At 38.3% G+C, this 19767-nt stretch overlaps 1 protein-coding gene across 1 annotated transcript in view; it reads left to right on the top strand.

Moving 5' to 3' along the window:
• PRUNE2 (prune homolog 2 with BCH domain) overlaps positions 1–19767 on the top strand; it is a 267872-nt gene that overhangs the window by 234270 nt on the left and 13835 nt on the right. Inside the window, exons 13-19 of the mRNA XM_036739295.1 lie at positions 3230–3238; positions 7687–7789; positions 8452–8583; positions 8814–8900; positions 15743–15841; positions 18531–18566; positions 19119–19157. Of these exons, the coding sequence (XP_036595190.1) occupies positions 3230–3238; positions 7687–7789; positions 8452–8583; positions 8814–8900; positions 15743–15841; positions 18531–18566; positions 19119–19157 (505 nt within the window). The remainder of the gene's footprint in view (positions 1–3229; positions 3239–7686; positions 7790–8451; positions 8584–8813; positions 8901–15742; positions 15842–18530; positions 18567–19118; positions 19158–19767) is intronic.

Below are 19767 nucleotides of genomic sequence, written 5' to 3'. Positions count from 1 at the left end.
TAGGGAACACCAGAGGAAATGTGGAAATGGAGAAATGTCAAAGTCATATTTCCATGAAGGGAGATAATCTTCTTTTTCCCTTTGGTGGCATCATGACGTCTCAAAACCCCTAGTCCGTGACATATTAATATGGAGCTGAAGGGTTGATAAGGTTTGCCTCTAAGGCTAGGAAAGCTTCTCAAGTGAAAATCTTGTTTTCACACCATGATTGTGTCCCTTACCCCAGAGTTGTTGCAGAAAAGGTAATTATCCTGCACCATCACTACTCAATAGAATTCTTATGAATTGGGTGGGAGCAGGGTCTTGAATGCCTAAGAGCATGTAAGAACACTTTTTGAGCTTTTATGAATGCACTACTGTTGAGTATAATGTTCTAGGATCTTTACACCAAATTCTCTTGTATTAAAAAGAGCCTTCTGGATCCCCTTCACACGCTTCGGAAAGCTGTTTATAGGCTTAACCCCGACAGTTATTTTCCACGCTAAGTGTGCTTTTCCATAAGCTACCTTAACTTTTCGTGCATGGCAGTGGCAGTTCCCTAGCCAAATGATGCAACTTTTGGAAAGGATCCCCAAATAGAAGATTGCTTTTGTAGTGTTTCTCTGGGGTTGCCATTGCCCACGTGCCCTTGGTTGATCTGGAATGCAGATGAAGCTAATTGAGCACAAGTGTCCGTATTTAACACCGAAACCTTTGCAGCCTTGGTTTTTCTACTGCATGCCTTCCTCCAACAGCAGCCTTTAGGTGGTTTTCCAGCTGGCCCAGCTGTTCATGAAAAAAATGACCTCATTGTGAGCTAGCCATGTAATCATTGTTGCCTAAATTCTCTCATCCTTCACAAACACAGAGCACTGAGTATCTTGGCATGGCATCAGAAGCTCCCGGGCCCTTTTGTCTGCCTGTGGTTAGCGGCATAAAAGAAAGATGACTTTTAAATGTAGAATTCCACTCTAGTGGCAGGCCTTTGGCATTCCATTCCTAGATTTTACTACTTTTAAGGGTGCATTGAGAGACAGTGCAGTGTTGTGGGTAGAAAGCCAGCCTTGGAGCCAGGAAGACCTGGATTCAATCCTGTCTCTGAAACATACTGACTGTGAGCCCTGGGAAAATTACTTGAAGTCTCAGTGCTTCAGGTGACCTTAAGACTATAGTCACGAATGGGTTGCCGGTCTACCTTGATGGAAGGGCCAGTCACAGGTAGAGTTGCCCAATTTGCATTGGTTGAAGGACCAAGCACAGATTCAGCCCCCAAACAAACAAACAAAAACACACAAAAAGTTACTTTATCTCAGGACTAATACAAATACCATGTAAAGGGGCCAGTAACAGTAGTTTTGCCAACTGAGCACAGATGTCTAGGGATGCTGTCATCTCTGCCAGTGACTCATGGTTTGATGCATAGTACCGAATTGCCACAAGGGAGACAGAATACACAGCCCCCTTCTTTATAAAGTTTCTGTTTTCTGATAATCCTTCCAGATTTCTGGATTCAGCTTTTGGAGATGTGCACCAAGTTAAGTTCTTAAGCAGGGGACCATTGCTACAGCAAGCTTTGTGTACTTTTGATGAAGGCACAACGTGACTATCACTCTTCAAGGATGATAACCTGTACTTAAATTACCCTGTCCCTCTCACTTCTTAAGGTGATAGCTGCATTTCTCTAAGGCAAGGGTTCTTTTTGTGTATGTCACAACCCCTTTGGCAGACTGGTGAAGCCTATAAACTGCTTCTCAAAATAATGTTTTTTTTAAATTCCTAATGGAAAGAAATTCTCAATTTCAGTTAGAGGTTGGTGAAAATAAAGATATAATTTTTTCCCATTTAAGTTCAGAGATTCCCTGAAATATATCCTCAGACCCCAGATTAAGAAGCCCAGCTCTCAGGAAAGCAGTCTTTGTCAGTAACCAAGACCAGGAGTCAAAATAGATGTTCCATACTTACCCAGTTTCACCACCAAAATTCAGGTGACATTAACCTCAGTCTAGGACGGTACCAGAATTAGTGTGGAGTGTTTCACCTGGTCATGAGTTTCTGCTTGTCCCTCTGGATTCAGAAAGGATCCTTGCTTCTGGCTGACACTTTCATAAAACGTCAGAATAACCTGGTTTGCTGAGCCCCATCACTTTCTTTCGCATTTATTCCTTTTCTTTCTGTGTTGTTGACTTGTTTTTTTTTGTCCATCTGTCTATCTTTTTTGTTTCATTTCTATGAGAAGGCCTCCTATCCTCTCCTTGGCTCCTCACCTTCCTCCAGGCCACATGCATGTACTCTTTTGGCCCCACACATCCTTGAATTTGGGGATCTGCCTTATCATGCCTTTTGCCCTTTTCTAATAAGGGGGACATCCTTACTGCTCTGTGAGTAAAACAATTTCATTGGTTACTTTCAAACTTACCAAAGTGAGGCAGTTTTGCTAAAAGCTAACAGATGCTACTATAAAATCTGAAAGATGAAATCACCCGTATTACAAAGGGTATCGAATAGGATTGTCTGTTTTCAGTGCTTCTTGAGGATTCCTGACAAAAATATGAAAAGCAGTGCTTCACTGGGGATAACCTTGTTTTGGATGGTTCTTTGTTCTATGGAGAGAATGCTACACTTGGAGTCAGGATGACCATTTCAAATGCCACCACCAAAACTTGCTGGTTTTGTAATTGTGGACACATCACCTAATCTCTCATTTATAAAAATAAGGTTAATGATACATGAAGGACATAATGGACAGGACCTATATGAGTAACAAATAAGTTATGCAAAAGTTTGCAAACCTTATAGAAACCTTATATAAAAATTATAAAATCATTCATTATATAAATAAACCTTACAACACTATATAAAGTAGTAGTAGCAAGATGCCCTTGTAAAGAGTCATACACCCGTGTCAAATTGCAAAGTGGGGCATTTCGTATAATTTATATAATTTGTTATCAGAGCTGCCTGAAGCTTCCAGACCACACCATGTGCCCAGGCCCATGGAAAGACTGGTGAATGATGTTATTTGAGTATCCTCCATCACTGATAAGCTTTGCACTCCTTTTAAAAGAATAAGAATGATGCATTATATGTAATTTGTTCTGTCAGTCTTATTCACTATATGATCGAGCAGGTTGAGGTGAGGGTCAGACCTTTTACATTTGGAATGGGAAGTGCATTTAAAGAACTAAGTGGGGAAAGTGTCCCAAGATTTATAACACGGGGTTTCCTTTTTTTACCTCTCATTTCATTTTAGGAGATTCAGGTAATCTGTGCAGTGGTCCTGGAAAATGATCCCCACGATCTGAGGAGAAAACTTCCCTGCTGGTGTGTGTGTGCGTGTGTATGTTTTGGTGTGAGACTGTGACACCTTTTCTTCTCTCTCCATTCCCATTGTTGGCCAGCAAACTTGTGTTACATTCCTTTCATGGTTCTCTTTGCTGCTGCAGGTAAGGCTTGTAGTAACTGCTGTAGAGGCTAAAGGGAGCCTCAGGAGGGGCTTGTTACTGGGCCTCAGCAAATACATGTGTCCATTCCTCTTGTTAATGGAACAGAGAGATGTTCTAAATAAAAAAAAGCTGCCCCAAACATTAGCTGAATTGTAATACCAACTGCTAGCATCATTTAAGTCAAACTGTACACTTTACAGTGTGAATTGAAGGTTTAGCTATAATTGTGAAGCTAATTATTCCAATATTCCAGGGATTGCTACTTGAAAAATTGCCAAATGATTAAAAACAATGTTTCTGTCACTTAGGATAAGAGAAAAATCTTTGTTGTGGAAATCTCTGTCTCTGTCTGTCTGTCTGTCTCTTCTTTCTCCCAGTCCTCTCCCTCTTCTCTTCCTTTCTCTCCTCTTTCTCTCCCTCTCTTTCTCTTTTCCCCATGCTCTACTGTCTCTCTCCCTTCCCTCTCCCTGTCTCTATATTCTTATCTCTCTCCCATCTCATCTCTCCTCTCCCTGCCCCAATCATCTTTTCCTTTCTCATTTATCATCTCACTCCAAGCACGCATATACACGAAAGAATTCACCTTCATTTATACATTTCAATAACCCTTTTCTAGAGAACATATTGGGCAGCTAGGTGACTTACAGGGCTGAAGTCAAGAAGACACATCTTCTTGGCCTCAGTCACTCACAAGCTGTGGGACCCTGAGCAAGTCACTTCAACCTGTTTGCCTCAGTTTCCTCATCTGTAAAATGAGCTGGAGAAGGAAACGGCAAACCACTCCAATATCTTTGCCAAGAAAATCTCAAATGGGGTCACAAAGGGCCAGATAGCGATCTAAATGACTGAACAACAACAAAGACAACATATATTCGTGTCATAACATCAGAATGGACAATGGAGAATTTAGGTGAACCATAAATATTTTGTCAACCAGGTAATTTGGGATAAATCTCACACGACTTTGTTACAAAGAGAACATTGAAATATATGACTAAGTTGAATTTTAATATCCCTTATGATGCCATATCTCTAATGCCCAGACTTAGTTTTTGTTAATGCCTCAAAAGTTGTCTGATAACAGAAAAGAAAAGGCAAAAATGACTGATCGACTTTTCTAAATTAAACCCCCAAAGCAGCCAGCTACTTTTAAAACTTTTCTAAAGTTAGAAATATTACTGCCCACAACATGATCTACATTAATGTAACTCAATATTTCAGAGGAGTTTTCTCCCTGTTTCTCTCTTGAGCCTTTCTTTGTGTTTTTAAAGTTAGAGTTAGGGTATTAGGTTGACATGTCTTTGGCAAAATTTGCCTCAGAAAAGAACCTTGCTAAAAACAAATTTAAAGAAATGAGTTTAGCATGTATGGTACACATCTACAAGTCTCCTCATTTTATTTCAGCTATAAATATTATGAAGGGTTTTTTTGTTAGAAAAGTCTGTAACCCTGGTAGAATTAATCAACAAATATTTATTAAACATCTATTATTTGGCAAGCATTGGTGGTACAAGGGATATAGCACAATGTATGAAACCATCCCTGCTCCCTTCCTTATATGCTAAGAGGCAGAAGCAACAAGTACATGTGGCACAAATATAAAGTGAATATATACAGCAGAAGAAGGAAGTCATGACAGTCCTCTGTCACAGATATCAGTTTTGGTAACTATGATCCTTCCTTCCTGGATGGTGGGCGGTGTCAAAGTCTTATAAAGAACTTAGACCCATTATTCAATATAGTTTCAACCCAGTTCAATCGTCATTTTGAAGCTATTACCCTACACTGGGCACTGACCATACAAAGACAAAGAAGAAATAGTCCCTGTTCTCAAGAAGCTTTCATTCTGCTGTGGGGAAACATGAGGGACACAGTTAAATGTTGATCACAGATTGGACTCTTTATAGCATGTCATCCATCTTTTTGTGTGATCTAATCCTCTTTAGGGACCAGCTTCAGAATCTATTTTCTGAATTAAAAGTGACCAAATCTCCTTCAAACAAGCACTGTCCTGGTCCCTTGTCTCCCAATTCTGTACCCACCTTCATGTGCACAAATCCTCCTCTTGGACATCTGTGGGCTTTGAGGAGATGAAGCAGGGAGCAGTAAGATCAGGCTTGAAAGTGTGGCCTCTAAGCCTACTCAAAGGACTAGGATAATATCTTTATTTAATGATTGAATTGTTATCTACCTGCCTTACCTAGGCTGATGCCCAAGCTTGGAATTCTTTAACAAAATCCATTTAAAAGCAGAAGTGCAGTCTGAATCACCTCCATAATAAATATACAGAGGAGACCTGCATAGGACACTTCAACTTTCCTCCCTTTCAGCAATGATAGATATCAGCCAAGACTTAGCACCAAATTCTGAGAAAGAAGGTGAAGGAAGGAGTGCAGACCTAGCCTGCCTTAGAATTTCTTATGCCCAGAAGTTAGGCCCTTCCCTGGAATTTGTTCTTCTAAGTCTTACAGAAGAGCATGGTGTAACTGCCTTTCTTGGAGTCAGGAAAACCTAGTTTCAGGTCCTGCTTCTGAAAGGTAGTAGCTTATGTAATCGTAGGCAAGTCACTGAGCCTCTCATGGCCCTGGGGGCAATTTTCTTAGGACCATAAGTCACAGAGGACTGTAGGCAAAGAAAGTTAACATACTTGGAATTCCCTACGTGAATGTAATCACAAATCCATAACAAAAACAACTCTTACAAATCAATTTCAAAATATCTGTGGGCTCACCAAAATTCACCAAAATTTCTGGTCTAGAAAATGTGTGTTGACCTAATTATCAGAATTACTCTCAACTCATCTCTACCTCGCTCCCTACTTGTCTGACTTTCCATTTACTTTTAGCCAATCCTCATTTTCCCAGAATCACAAATGCTCATAAAAACCCAGTATAAAATAAAGTCAGGCCATGTTTAGTTCCTCATTTAAGCCCACTGCTAGTTCTTTAATAGTCTAGACACTTAAGCCCATGTTTATTAATGAATGGGTCAGGATATCTCACATAGTCTATGACTGATGGATTCATTCTGAGCTGGAGCCAAAAGAAAGGTAATTTTTGTTCACAGTTCACAAATGACCTGTAACCAAAATAGGTGGGAATTGAATTCTTTCATAGTTTATCTTCCAAGTTTCCTCTTCAGTTTAGCTCATGTGCAGTAGCAGAAAAAGGCAGAGATGGTAGGGGAAAACAAAATGCTGTAGAGTAAAGAATGCTAGGTTTGAAGTCATGAAGCCCGGGGGTAAATCCTGGTTCTAGCACTAGCTGTAAGGCCATGGGTAAGTCACCTCAGGATCGTCTGTCAAATATGGACAATGAGGCTTACTACAAGCCTCACGAGAATATGTTATGGGGAAAATGTTTATGAACCTTAAAGTATTATATAAATATGATGGAAACAAAAGTCTTTTCTTGACTTTTGTGGGGGTTGGTGCATGGGGGGAATTGCTAGTTGATTTCTTTCTTTTCTACAATTCTATCCAGGTTTGTTTGTTTTTTGTTTCCATTCTTTGGTAAAAGTTTAGACTTTCCATGTCTTACTTAAGCACGTCCATCTAGCTATATATGTTTATTTATATGTTTATAGGAGAAGTAGTGAGTTAGAAAGTTAACCTCCATCCCAGGAAGACCTGTATTCAGTCCTACTTCTGACACCTACTGACTGTGACCCTGGCCAATTCACTTAATCTCTCAGTGCTCGGGGCAGCTCTCTAAGACTCTTAAGTTGCAGAGAAGGTGCTGACCTACATTGGTAGAGGGAATTTCCTCATCCAAAACCCCTCCCAAAAAACAAATAAAACCCAAAGAAACCACATGTCTGGTCTCCATTCCCATGTGTCAGTGCATAAAGGATCTATGACTTTATTGACATGCGGATTCTGTCCATCAACATGGAATCACCACACCTATACCTACACCTTAGGTACACCTTAGAGTCACCTAAGGCTCAGAGACATTAAGTAACTTGCTCTTGGTCACACAGTATGAGAGTCAAGAGTTGAATCTGTGTGACCACAGCCGAATCACAGCCTCACTGATCCTTGTTTTCCTAATCTGTAAAATGGGGTTGTCCCTACCTGATAAAGTAGTTATGAGAGTCACATAAAATGGCATCTGTAAAGTGGTTTGCAAACTTTCAAAGGCCCAATATGGATGTATGAATACACATATATTCTAGGAGTACCCACAGCCTCCTTTCTGTTAAGTACTATCTTGTTAAGGGTTATTTTTCCTCAGTTACAAATGTCTTTTTGTTTGTCCCCCAGGATACTATGGGGACGGTCTAAATGCCATCATTGTGTTTGCTGCCTGTTTTCTGCCAGACAGCAGTCGGGCTGATTACCACTATGTCATGGAAAATCTTTTCCTGTGAGTGATGCTTGTGAACACTGTAACAAAGTGCTTTGAATGAATGTCTGTGAACACATAATGACAGATGGGATGCCCTGAATTTGAGGAAATGTTTTGGGGATACTTAAAAGGAGGAATCTGTCAAGGTACACTGCTCATAGAGCTAGGACATTTTAGGAAGCCTTTTTGTATAGAATGAACTTAAAACCTTTGACCATTTTTGCCAGAATAAGGAAGACCTGCAACAAAAAAATTTTTGGCCTAAATATAATTTTTCTTCCTGAGTCTCCATTTCTAAGTCAATGATAATAAATCTGGATTTCTCTTTAATTATGCTGACTCTATCTTAGCTTCCCTCATTATTTTAATTGTGTATATTTTCGAAAGTCAGGTTTCTACCCAAATCTGATTAGTGTGACTCTTAAACATATGACAATGATGCTTCAAAATTAATGTTCATTTTCCGCAAGATGATAGTAGCAAGGTAGCCTTATTTTGTTTTTGTTTTTCTGAAGCTGTTAAGATCCTATGTAAGAAGGCCTTTAAATAGTAAGCTGGAAAATCAGGCTAATTGTAAGCATGTCATATATTTATGCTTAAATAAAATGGTAATTGGTATAAAAATGATGGAAGATTTTATACAGAAAAATTTTTAAAAGACTCTTTCTTCCAATGATTAGGTATGTAATAAGTACTTTGGAGCTGATGGTAGCTGAAGACTATATGATAGTCTACTTGAATGGAGCAACCCCAAGAAGGAAGATGCCTGGACTAGGCTGGATGAAAAAATGTTATCAGATGATTGACAGAAGGTATGCAAGAATATTTGGTTCCCATTTGACTCCCTTCTCCCACATCTCCACTGTTAACTCCTTCATCAAATGTCCTCCCATCTATACACTTTCCACTGTGATTCTAATTGGCTTAAAATCTTTCCTAGATTACATAGTATTTTCTGTAGGATACATTAACTTTTGCGTCTAAAGAAAAAAAAAGGTAAAGGGAGAGAAGTAATTATTTTTTTTTCCTTCTTTCAAAATAGGTTAAGGAAGAATTTGAAATCATTCATCATTGTTCACCCATCTTGGTTCATCAGAACAATCCTTGCAGTGACACGGCCTTTTATAAGGTAGAGGTTTTGTTTATTCCCCTTCATTCAAAGTCCTAGAGTGCATACGTAGTAAAACTTTAAAGAGCAGGTCTAGAAATATATATACACATATACACACACATATATTTACACATACGTGTGTGTATATGTGTGTATGTATACATACATATATACACACATACAAATATATATGTATGTATGTATATATGTGTGTGCAGAAATATATTTCAGTCTTTTCTGAAAGGATCTTTTGGCCTATTCAAAAGAACCCTCACAGAACTGAGAATAATTTAAGAATAATTATTTCCTTCATTTTTCTGATCTTCATCTGATAACATAAGACCCAGATAAACCCTTGAACTAGGCCACAAAATAGGCTAATAGAAACAAGAAGTGGACAGTGGATCAGAGGTGTCCTGGTAAATATTTACCAATCAGCTCTTCAGGAAAAAAAAAAAAACAATATGCATATACAACAAAATTTTAAGTTTAATCTTCACTATTAACACTTTCTCACTTTTTTAAGTCAAGAGAATCAACAGAACAGTAAATCAAGCCCTGATTGGTAGCACTTCCAACTTCTGAAGCGTAAAGCTCACACCGAAAATTTAATAATCAGCTCTCTGAAGCTAGAAGGAGCTGATACCAGCACGCCCCTGACACTAAGCCTTTCTTCACAGCATTTAAAGTTAAAAATAATCAACAAAGTAAAATTACTCTGTTATTTTGGAGGAAAGAGTGAGAATGATAGATGATAAAGAAAAAGAAGACAGAGAAAATCTTGGTTTCCAGAAATTATGTGGAATTAGGGAGAAGAAACATATTAAAAAAGGGCTGAAATATTTATGAACAGAAAGTAATTTAGGATTAAGTTTCTAGTAAGTGAGTACTTTATAGAGCCCCCAGGTTTAGAGGTAAACAGCCCAACTCACAAATGGAAAAGTGTATTTTAGAAAAACTAGTGAACTAATAAGAACTAGGAAAATTTGATTAAGAGAGACCATGAAATCCCATTTTATGGGGTTCTTAAAAAATAGGCTAGACAAACATACGCCTGGGATATAGCCTTGTTTGGAATCATGACTCAGACTAGGTAACCTTTTAAAAATCTCCATCTTAATGACTCTGTCATGAGTTGATGTCTAGGAAATATTCTAAGAAATAATTTCTGAAAGAACTTACAGGGTTATCTCTTCTGTACCCATTTACATATTTTTGTTATGTCTTCCCTCTTCTATATATTTGTTCTTTAAGAAATCCATAACTTTGTGGTTAAAATGGAGCAATTAATCTGCCCTAATGAGCTTATTAAAAGTTCACTCTGTACAAAAACAAACAGTGGTGGTAATATTTATTAACTGATGTTTGTTTAATAATTCTATATTTATTATTATTAGAGACCAGTAAAATATGCCTTGAAAAATAAATGCTGAGCATTCAAGACTTTTTTTAAAAACTATTTTTACTTATCAAGTAATAATTTGAGTCAGTTTGAAGAGCATTTTTGTTGTGGTTCAGTTGTTTCATTCATGTCTAACTCTCTGTGACCTCATTTGGGGTTTTCTTGGCAAAGATACTGGAATGGTTTGTCATTTCCTTCTCCAGCTCTTTGTACAGGTGAGAAACTGAGGCAGTCAGGGTTAGGTGACTTTCCCAGGATCATACAGCTAGTAAGTGTCTGAATCCATATTTGAACTCAGGAAGATGAGTCTTCTTGACTTTGGGCCAGCACTGTATCCACTGTACCAACCAGCTGCCCCATTCAAAGCATTAGAGATCCTCAGTAATGAAAGCAATGACAGGTAGGCCAGTAAAGTGGCAAATGCTGATAAATTCTACATGTATAAACATCCAAAGAATTCTCTTTTGGCTCAGCTAGTTCTTAAATTACTAGTGGAATGTGTCAATATCACTGACTAGTATATTGAGAAACCCTGACTCTAAAACACATTTCACATTCTCCCACCTTCTCTTGGCTACCAATGAACATCACCCACTGTGGCTCCTAGATGCAAACTGGGATCATCAGTGTGATCGTCTTTCACCTCAAATCTGAACACTTAGGCTCTTTGAAGTCCTGACAACAAGCATTTGAGTGTCTGCTATGTGGAGGTCATTGTGTTTAAGTACTGATGATACAAAAGACAAAAACAGCCCACAGCCTTGTAGGAGAGGCACATGTAAACAGCTATGTACAAACAGGACACATGCAGGATAATTTGGAAATAATCTCAAAAGGAAAGTGCTGACGCTAAGGGGAATAAGGAAAGGCTTCTTGCAGAAGGTAGAATTTAAGCTGAAAGAAGCAAGGAAGAGAGACAGGAAGGGAGAGAATTCAATGCATGGGGGACTGTGTGAAAAGGCATGGAGTTAGGAGGTGGAGGTTTGAGAAACATCAAGGAGGTCAAAGTTACTAGACTGCAGAGAATGTGGTGGAAAATTAACTGTAAGAAGAATGGAAAGGTAGGAAGGGGTCTGATTATGAAAGGCTTTAGAAGTCAAACAGAAGATTTTATATTTGATCTTTGAAGCAATATGAAGCCACTGAAGTTTAGCAAAGAGGAGGGAGACATGGTCTGTTCTGCACTTTTAGAAGATCACTTTGATAGTTGAGTAGAGCATGGATTGCAATAGGCAGGGACTTAAGGCCGGGCAGCCAGCCAAAAGGTTATTGAAACAGTGTAGGCATGAGGTGATAAGAGCCTCCATCTGGGTGGTGGCAGTGTCAGAGGAGAGAAGAGGGCATATGGGAGTGATGTTTGAAAATAAACTAGTGGCTGGAATCTGATTGCTTGAATTTCCTCTCTTGATTATGCATGTGGTGTCATGGAAATAATATTGGGTTTTATGGCAAGAAGATCTGGATTAAACATCTTGACTTTACATTTTAACAGCTGTGTGACTTTGGGTACCTGACTTGTTTCAGCCTATTTGCTAATCTGTAAAATGAGTGGGTGATACTAAATGACTTGTCTCTTCCAGCTCTAAATATGTGGTCCCATGAGCCCTGATTTTTTTGTATCCTCACCCAAAGTTCAAAGCTCTCCAAACTTATCAAGATTTCCCAGGGGGAATCCCTCAAATCTTTCAATTCTTCCCACCACCTACCTCTTGGAGGATCCATGGCTGCAAACTCTGGAAACAGAAGCAAAAATACTGACTCTGTGGAGATACCACCATGGGGTCTTTTATAAAGAGAAAATAAAAGGTCTATCAGATAAGCTATACCAACCCTTACTGCCAGGCCACTCTGCCTCAACAAGCCACGTTTCAGAGTCTTGTGAGAATTAAAAGAGAGAGGGAAAATGCAAAAAGAGTTGCTCTTGTTGAGCCATTTGCAGTTGTGTCTGACTGTGATGCCATTTGGGGTTTTCTTGGCAGAGATACTGGAATGATTTGCCATTTCCCTCTCTAGGCCTTTTTACAGATGAGGAAAGTGAGGCAAGCAGAGTTAAGAAGTTAAGACTTGCCCAGAGTTACACAGCTAGTAAATGTGAGGTCAGAAATGAACTCAGGAAGATGAATCTTCCTGATTCCAGGCTCAGCACTCTATCCACTATTCCACTTAGCTAGTAGGAACCAACTAAACCTGTGTATAGCCCTAAAAAATTACTGGATAGAGCTGACCTTTCTACTTTGACCTCTTCCAGATTAAAAACAAATGCAGCCAAGTGACAGGATGAGCAAACTCAACCCAAATGAGACTTCCTGCCTTCAGAAAAGTGGGGGATAAAGACTCCTGACTTCATTCCCTTTTCAAAGGCAAAGAAAAACTTAGTATATTAATACGGGCAGGGAAACAACTTAGAAAGTGAACCTCTATCCTTTTCCCTCAAAATTAAATTTCAGTTTTGCTTTTCTTTTCTAAACCCTCCCATCCCCAAATGTACTCCAGCATTTGGGGGGTGTTAGGAAGAACTGGGCTATCCAAAACTTGTTTTGCTTTTTGGTATGAGGAAAATCTGTTATAGCTATCTCAGGCAAAGGAATATCCAGGACATCTAATAAATATAACACTAGTTGTCAGAAGGTCAGGGAGTTGAGTCTGGGTAGTCACTAATTAGTGGTGGGTAATTTGGGCAATTTCCTTGATCTCTCTGAGCCTGGTTTTTTTTTTTAATGTATGAAATTACAGGGTTAAAATAGATTATTTTTGAGTTCCCGTTTCAAACCCAATTCTATAATTCTATGATTCCGATTCAAAATTTTATGAAAATTTGTTGTAAGCCAATTTGAAGGTAGAACCCAATATGGTTCCATTCACCCCCTGACACTCACTAAAAATTGTTATGATAGTATTTATGTTTGAAAGCTGAGTGAAATATCATGGCTTTTGACCAAATCCCATTCTAGCTAGTTGCTAAATGTCAAAACCAGACAAATCCAGTATGTATCTCATGGATACATATATGGGAAAATTAAACCCAACGTTTCATGGCAGACCATGACCTCCATAAAAATTTCATTTTAAATGCTTTAGTTATCACTGAGATTCTTACATACAATTGCCTTGATAACTATCAAGTGTTTCTGCTATAGTATCTGGGACGTTCCAACTCATAGGGCTAGTGTCCATAATGTGGTACTAGTTCAGGTTTACGTTTTTCGGTGGGTTTATACTCCTGAAACAGTAGTGAATGAGCCCCTATCTGTGTTACTTTTAAATCAGCTAGATGACACAGTTTAAAAGAGGCATTTAATGAAATGTCTTAGTGAGAAAAATAGTAACAAAATATTTCCCTCATAAGCCTAGAGCATGCTTCCCACAAATACACAATGCATGAATGTGAACACATGGAAGGGTTATAACACACAGGGAACATGTGTGTCCAGGACCAAATATGCAGTGACCATTCATGCCTCTATCGTTTCAGGGTCACTAATGTCTTCCAATGATATCATTGCACTAGTCTATTGCTGTTGGTTTCATAATCTCCAGGGGACACTACTGGGTTCTGTTCCACTGGACTACTGACTCTGCTAGATACTGCTGAGTAGAATCTGCAGTCTCTGCTGGACATTGCTCTGGGCAGTGTCCACTTTCTGGCTTAGTTGGAATCCTCAGCTAGGATGCTGCCATACTCCCTTATACTAAAGTATAAAAAAATCTACAAATTCTATCTTTTTAAATCATAGGAAAAAGAATAGAAAGCAGTTGAGCAAAATGAAAAGACGTTTGCCCTTGCCCAGGACACTTTAACAGGCAATATGACATACAGTAGTTTCCATGTTGCCCAGCAGTCTGGGATTGCCTTTTAATATGAAATCAAAAAGCTACTTTGGATCTTTACCCAACTTGAAAGGAAAATCGAACAATCATTTTTAGTTGCTGAAAGATATGTGTAATTTAATTCTAATTGTCACACTATTCTTTTGAACTTTGGTTCATCCAACATGGTCATTTGAAAGTTGTGAAGGCAGAAAATAAGAAAAGAAAATGAGTGAAATTCTTTTTAAAATGAACTTCAGCAGTTTCTCAACAGAGTAGCCATAAAGTTACTTTTTCCCATCAGCAAAAATTAAAATAAAATAAAAGGATGTACTATCCCACCATCGGTAAGCTGGTCTAGAAGCATGTGTTCTTAACACTTTTTGTGTCCTGGACTCCTCAGAATCATACTTTTAAATTAATAAAATAAAATATATAACACCACAGAGGAAGTCAATTATATTGAAGTGCAGTTATAAAAATATTTTTAAAGCAAGTTCATGGATCCCAGGTTAAAAACCTCTTGTCTAGAGAATGCTTGGCATGGTAAAATAAGTGACAAAAGAATATGGGCTTTTTTATAAGAAGCAGTGAAAGCTGACAATTTTGGCATAGCAGGTTTGTAACTTTGCTGAGGAAAAATTCCTGGGTCCTACTGGGCTATGCATCTTTACCTGGAGGGAGAATTTTATACGCTCCTATGTTAAGGATAGAATCAAGGAAAGACAGAATGTCAGAGTTGGAAGGTACACCTGGGATAGTCTAGTCCAACCCCCTCATTTAACAGATGACGCAGCTGAAACCACAGAGATAAAGTGATTTACCAGAGGTCGCACACAAATGCACATTAGGTCTTGCATCATCATTTTAAATATAGCATGACTAGCTAATAATTTTTTTAGAGGTGAAGGAGTGATTTTAAAGCAAAGCCTGTCTACTGTAGCCTTTCCCGTACGTCATTTTCTAATTTCTACAAAATTAATTGACCATTAGAAATAAATTCAATCAGAAGAGCCCCACTTCGAGGCCATATCTAATGTCATCTCTTAGCATTCAGATTCTAAAAAGTGATCCAAGATCAGAGACCCAAAAGGTATAGTTTTATTCTCTCTTTTATTAATTTTCATTTAATTCTCATAGTATTCTGAATTTGCAATTGGAGTGAGATGAGAAATTTTCAGTGTATTTGTTTTGGAAAATTTGCTGTTTGGTCATTTTTCAATTATGTCAGACTCTTTGTGACCCCATTTGGGGTTTTCTTGGGAAAAAACTGGAGTGGTTTGCAATTTCCTTCTCTAGCTCATTTTACAGATGAGGAAACTGAGGCAAGCAGGGTTAAGTGACTTGCCCAGGGTCACACAGCTAGTAAATGTCTGAAGCCAGATTTGAACTCAGGAAGATGAATTTTCCTGACTCCAGGCCTGGCACTCTATCCACTGTGCTGAATTTGGGAAATACTTGTACTCTTTTCATGTTAGATGGAGTGGTGGAGAGGGTGATGTTGGTGAATATAGGCAGGCTAGACATAAATTTTGTTGTCCAAGTGAAATTTGATCATTACAAAATGAATTCAACATAATTTTCAATACTTGGCTTTCGGAGAATAAGTGACCCATATCCCCTTCCCCGCCTCTCTTTTTTTTTTTGACAGTTCAAAATTCAGCAGCAAAATACAATACGTCAGCACCTTATCAGAGCTCAGTGAGCTGATCCCAATGGAATGTGTCCATATTCCAGAGAGTGTCATCAAGTAAGTCCTGAATGCTTAAAAATATGGTAAGAAATGATGGGTGTTATGAAAGATAGTTAAGAAACACATTATGTTCTGGAATAACAGAGGAAAGGATATTTTTGACACATGCATATTTATTAAAGCTCCTGCTATCACCATACTACTGCTCATAGCCAAATGGTTAACTGTTCTTTTTCTTTAAAATCCCTTTCTGTATGAAATTACATTAAATTAGTACCCTGTCCATGAAACTCATTTCTAACTTAACTGTAGCTTTGGAGAAAGCATAAATTTGAATGTTTTCAATTAAACTTTGTCTTCCCTGCAGACATAGTACTAGTGTCTTAGCTTAGCATTCACGTCTTTATTGTCTGGAAAAAATATATAACTGATAATTACTGCCCCTCGATCCCTTAGTAATTGTGAAAAACTCTCCTCTTCTTCTTTTCTAAAGCCCCATTGCATTTTCTGGCTCCTCTTCAGATGAAAGAGTAATCATGTAATATTTGCTAAATAGCAGGTGGAATGATTGGTGAAAATTTCCCCATGCCCACTGCAGGGCACTTCAGAAGATGCAACAGCAGCAGCCTGTAAAGACTAAAGAGTATGGTGAAGGATGGTCTCAGTCACAACTGCAAAAAAGAAAGTGAAAGATGCCTAAGCTTGTGGTGCCTGGGACAAGAGACTTTAAAGTGACATTTTAAGTCATAGACACCATGAGTTGGACCTACCCATATTTGGGTCATCATTGCAAACCTACATCATCATGTGTGTGTGGTGTTGGTTTTTTTTTATTTCCTGTGTGTCCGGTTACTTGGTTTGTGAATTTGGATTAGAGTTGAAAAGGAAAGAAAACCTAACAAATATGCGTTATTTTTCTCTCCAGATCCAAAAACCTAAATCAGTCTGCTCGAAGGTCCATTCTCTAAACTAGAGGCACCCTTTTATGTGTGTCATAGTCCCCTTGGACAGGCTGGTGAGGCCTTTAGACTCTTTAAAATAATATTTTAAAATTCATAAACTATATAGAGTTACAACAGAAATCAATTATATTGACATGTAGTTATTAAGTTACTTTTTAAAGTTAATGGACCCCAGGTTAAGAATTCCTTACATAAACTGTCGTGGAAATGTCTATCTAGAACAACAAGCCACAAAGTAGATATGTTTAGTCTTTCTTGTCCCAAAATTCAGCCATGAAAGCAATGTGCTACTACTTTCTTTGGACTTATGGTATTACTGACAAATTTCTCTTTGGCCAGTTATCTTAGCTGGTATAATCATAGTACTAATGAAGCCAAGATCATAATTTTCATCATTTTGTCACATAGACCAAGAGAATGCATGTACTTTTCCCCAGTACTGAAAAAATCACCCAAAGTGCAAGCCCACAGAACAAAAATTAAAAATACTAATTTAAAAAAATACTAGAGCCATGAATGGTGGAAAGCATAAATTAAACATTAATTGCTTTAATGTTTATGGATTGTATTGTTTCAACGTTAATGGATTAAATAATCCAATAAAATGAAAAAAGTTAGAGATTGGATAATAAAACAAAACCCCACAATCTCTTGCTTACAAGAAATATACCTTAAAGCAAAAACGTACATAGAATAAAAATGTGATACTAGAATAAGGTGCCCTCCTGCTGATGAATCAAGTGAAATCATCTTCATATTTGAGGGACAGTCCATAATTCTTTCTTCTAGTGAAATAAATATTAGCCCTTAAAAGTGCTAGTAAAAGTTTCACGTTTTATACTTTGGGGAAAGCACTATTATGTGATGTCCTAAGTTTATCTATAAGCATTCACCACTGAGAAGAAGTTAAGCTCATCACCATATATTTCCAAGGTGATATGTATGATATACAGTAAGGATTCCATTAGAGAAAGTTTTCTCCAAAAGGAAGAAAAAAATGAACTTTTAATGTGTGAACTTTTATGAGAATTTTTATCTTTGTTTACATAGGGTCTTTTCTGTTGTCCAATTCACCTCTTCTTGTAACCCCTTCAAAATTTCCCTCCCCTCCCATTTTCACAGTTCTTTTACCTCATTTTATCTGTTGTTCAGTTTTCACATTTTGGGGAGGACACAGCTCCTCCCTAGCACTGAGAGTAACACAGTAACTAGTTTCTTAAATTGTCATTGAACCAGAAAGAGACTCTAAGCTTCATAGATTCTCAGGTTAGGCTTGAATGAGGCAGAAAGTTGATTAATTTTAAGTAGAGCTTATAATTAAACTAAGAGCATTTTGACAATTCCTAAATTTGCTATTTCTCTCCAATTTTCTAGAAGACAATTAATTTGACAAAAGCTGCGTGGTATAGAAATAGGGGAAGGATTCTTTAAAAAAATAATTCTTGGTCCATAGCAGGTACTTAATAAGTGTTTATTGGATTGGCAGAGTTGGATTCAAGTTCTACCTCTGACACAGGCTGGCCTTGTCATATAATACCCCAGTGATCTCTCTAGGATTCTAAGGTACAGATAAGCTGTTTGCATCAGTGGAGGGTCCAAAGGTTATGCAGCATGTTTTCAGATGGGAATACCCCCTTGAAATAGGTCCCTCCCGAACATTGATATTAGACATTTCTCCACACTTTGACAAAGAGAACCTTACTCTTTTAAAATATATTTGTACCTGTCCTCTTTTTCATCTCCGTACTCACTGTCTTCATTACATTCGTTTTTTATCTCGTAAGGTACGATGAAGAGAAATCTTATAAGAGAAGTGTGAGGTAAAATGCTTTCTTCTGCTGTTAATGCTGGTCCCTCTCTATGTGTGTACAAACCAATCTTTCACTTGTAGGTGACCTCAACAAGCTGTCACTGAAAGGAAGTTGTCCCTATGTCCTGTCGTGTGTTTGTTACCCATCTGTCTCCCTTTCAAAGCTGTTGAGGTCCACCTTCTTTGCAGCTACTAAAGATACATCCTTGAATTGCCCCAGGCTTCCGGCTAACATTCTGAGTGCCAGACAAAGCAAGCGAATGCAGACTTTCAGCTTTACACGACACGCATGTCTCAAATCCCCTGCTACTTTTCTGTCTACCTTCAGATGAAGGAAATTGCAAAATAAAATTACCTAGCAATTGAGGGGGCAGAAATGACACCATATTTAATTGAAGGAGTTTGTCCCAGGCATAACCCTCAGGTGAATGTTTGAAAAGTCTTTTTCTATACATGTAGACCACACTAATGTTTTGCTTTGCTTTGCTGGTTTTTTTCTCTCATGCTCTGCTTGCTTCTTCTTTTGTTTCTTTGAAAACACCTATCATTTTTGCTCGTGCAGACTGGATGAAGAGCTGAGGGAAGCATCCGAAAGAGCTAAGTAAGATTCTGTTTGCTGCTTGGCATTGCCTTTGCTTACTTTTCAGGAATGGATTGGAAGAAACTGCATGTTTGATGCTTATACCTGCATCCAGAGAATAGTGCTGCCCTTTAAAAGACAAACTACCCCGGTTCCCCTGCAAACACAGTCTCCTTTAATCTGATTGAACTCTGTTTGCCCTCGGTCTCAACTATTTTGACAAGTGTAATTATGGTTGGTTAACATTTCTTGAGCATGCACAGTATTTAGATGAATAATTAAGCACACGTATCTTGATTCCCTGCCTCCTGGACCTTGCTCTCTTGGGCAGCGGTATCAAACTCAAATCCAAACGAGGGCCACTAATCCGTACCTAAGGAACGCCTGCTGGCCGAATACTGACTTAGTTTTAAAATGGAATGTTACTATGCTTTGTTGTATTTTTATTTATTTTGTTAAATATTTCCCAATTACATTCTAATCTGGTTCGGCTGCACTCAGGCGTGCTGGGCCATCCTCGGCAACGTGTTTAACGCCTCTGCTCTAAGGTACTGTAGTATCCACATGCGATACATCCAATGTAGCAAAACCTTGCTAATGCTTAGGAACTGGAAGGCCAAAATGAATTCAG

The sequence above is a fragment of the Trichosurus vulpecula genome, chromosome 9 (genome assembly GCF_011100635.1).
Source record: "Trichosurus vulpecula isolate mTriVul1 chromosome 9, mTriVul1.pri, whole genome shotgun sequence".
Taxonomy (NCBI): Eukaryota; Metazoa; Chordata; class Mammalia; order Diprotodontia; family Phalangeridae; genus Trichosurus; species Trichosurus vulpecula.
Note: the sequence above shows the minus strand (reverse complement) of the source record. Positions and strands in the feature narration are given on the sequence as shown.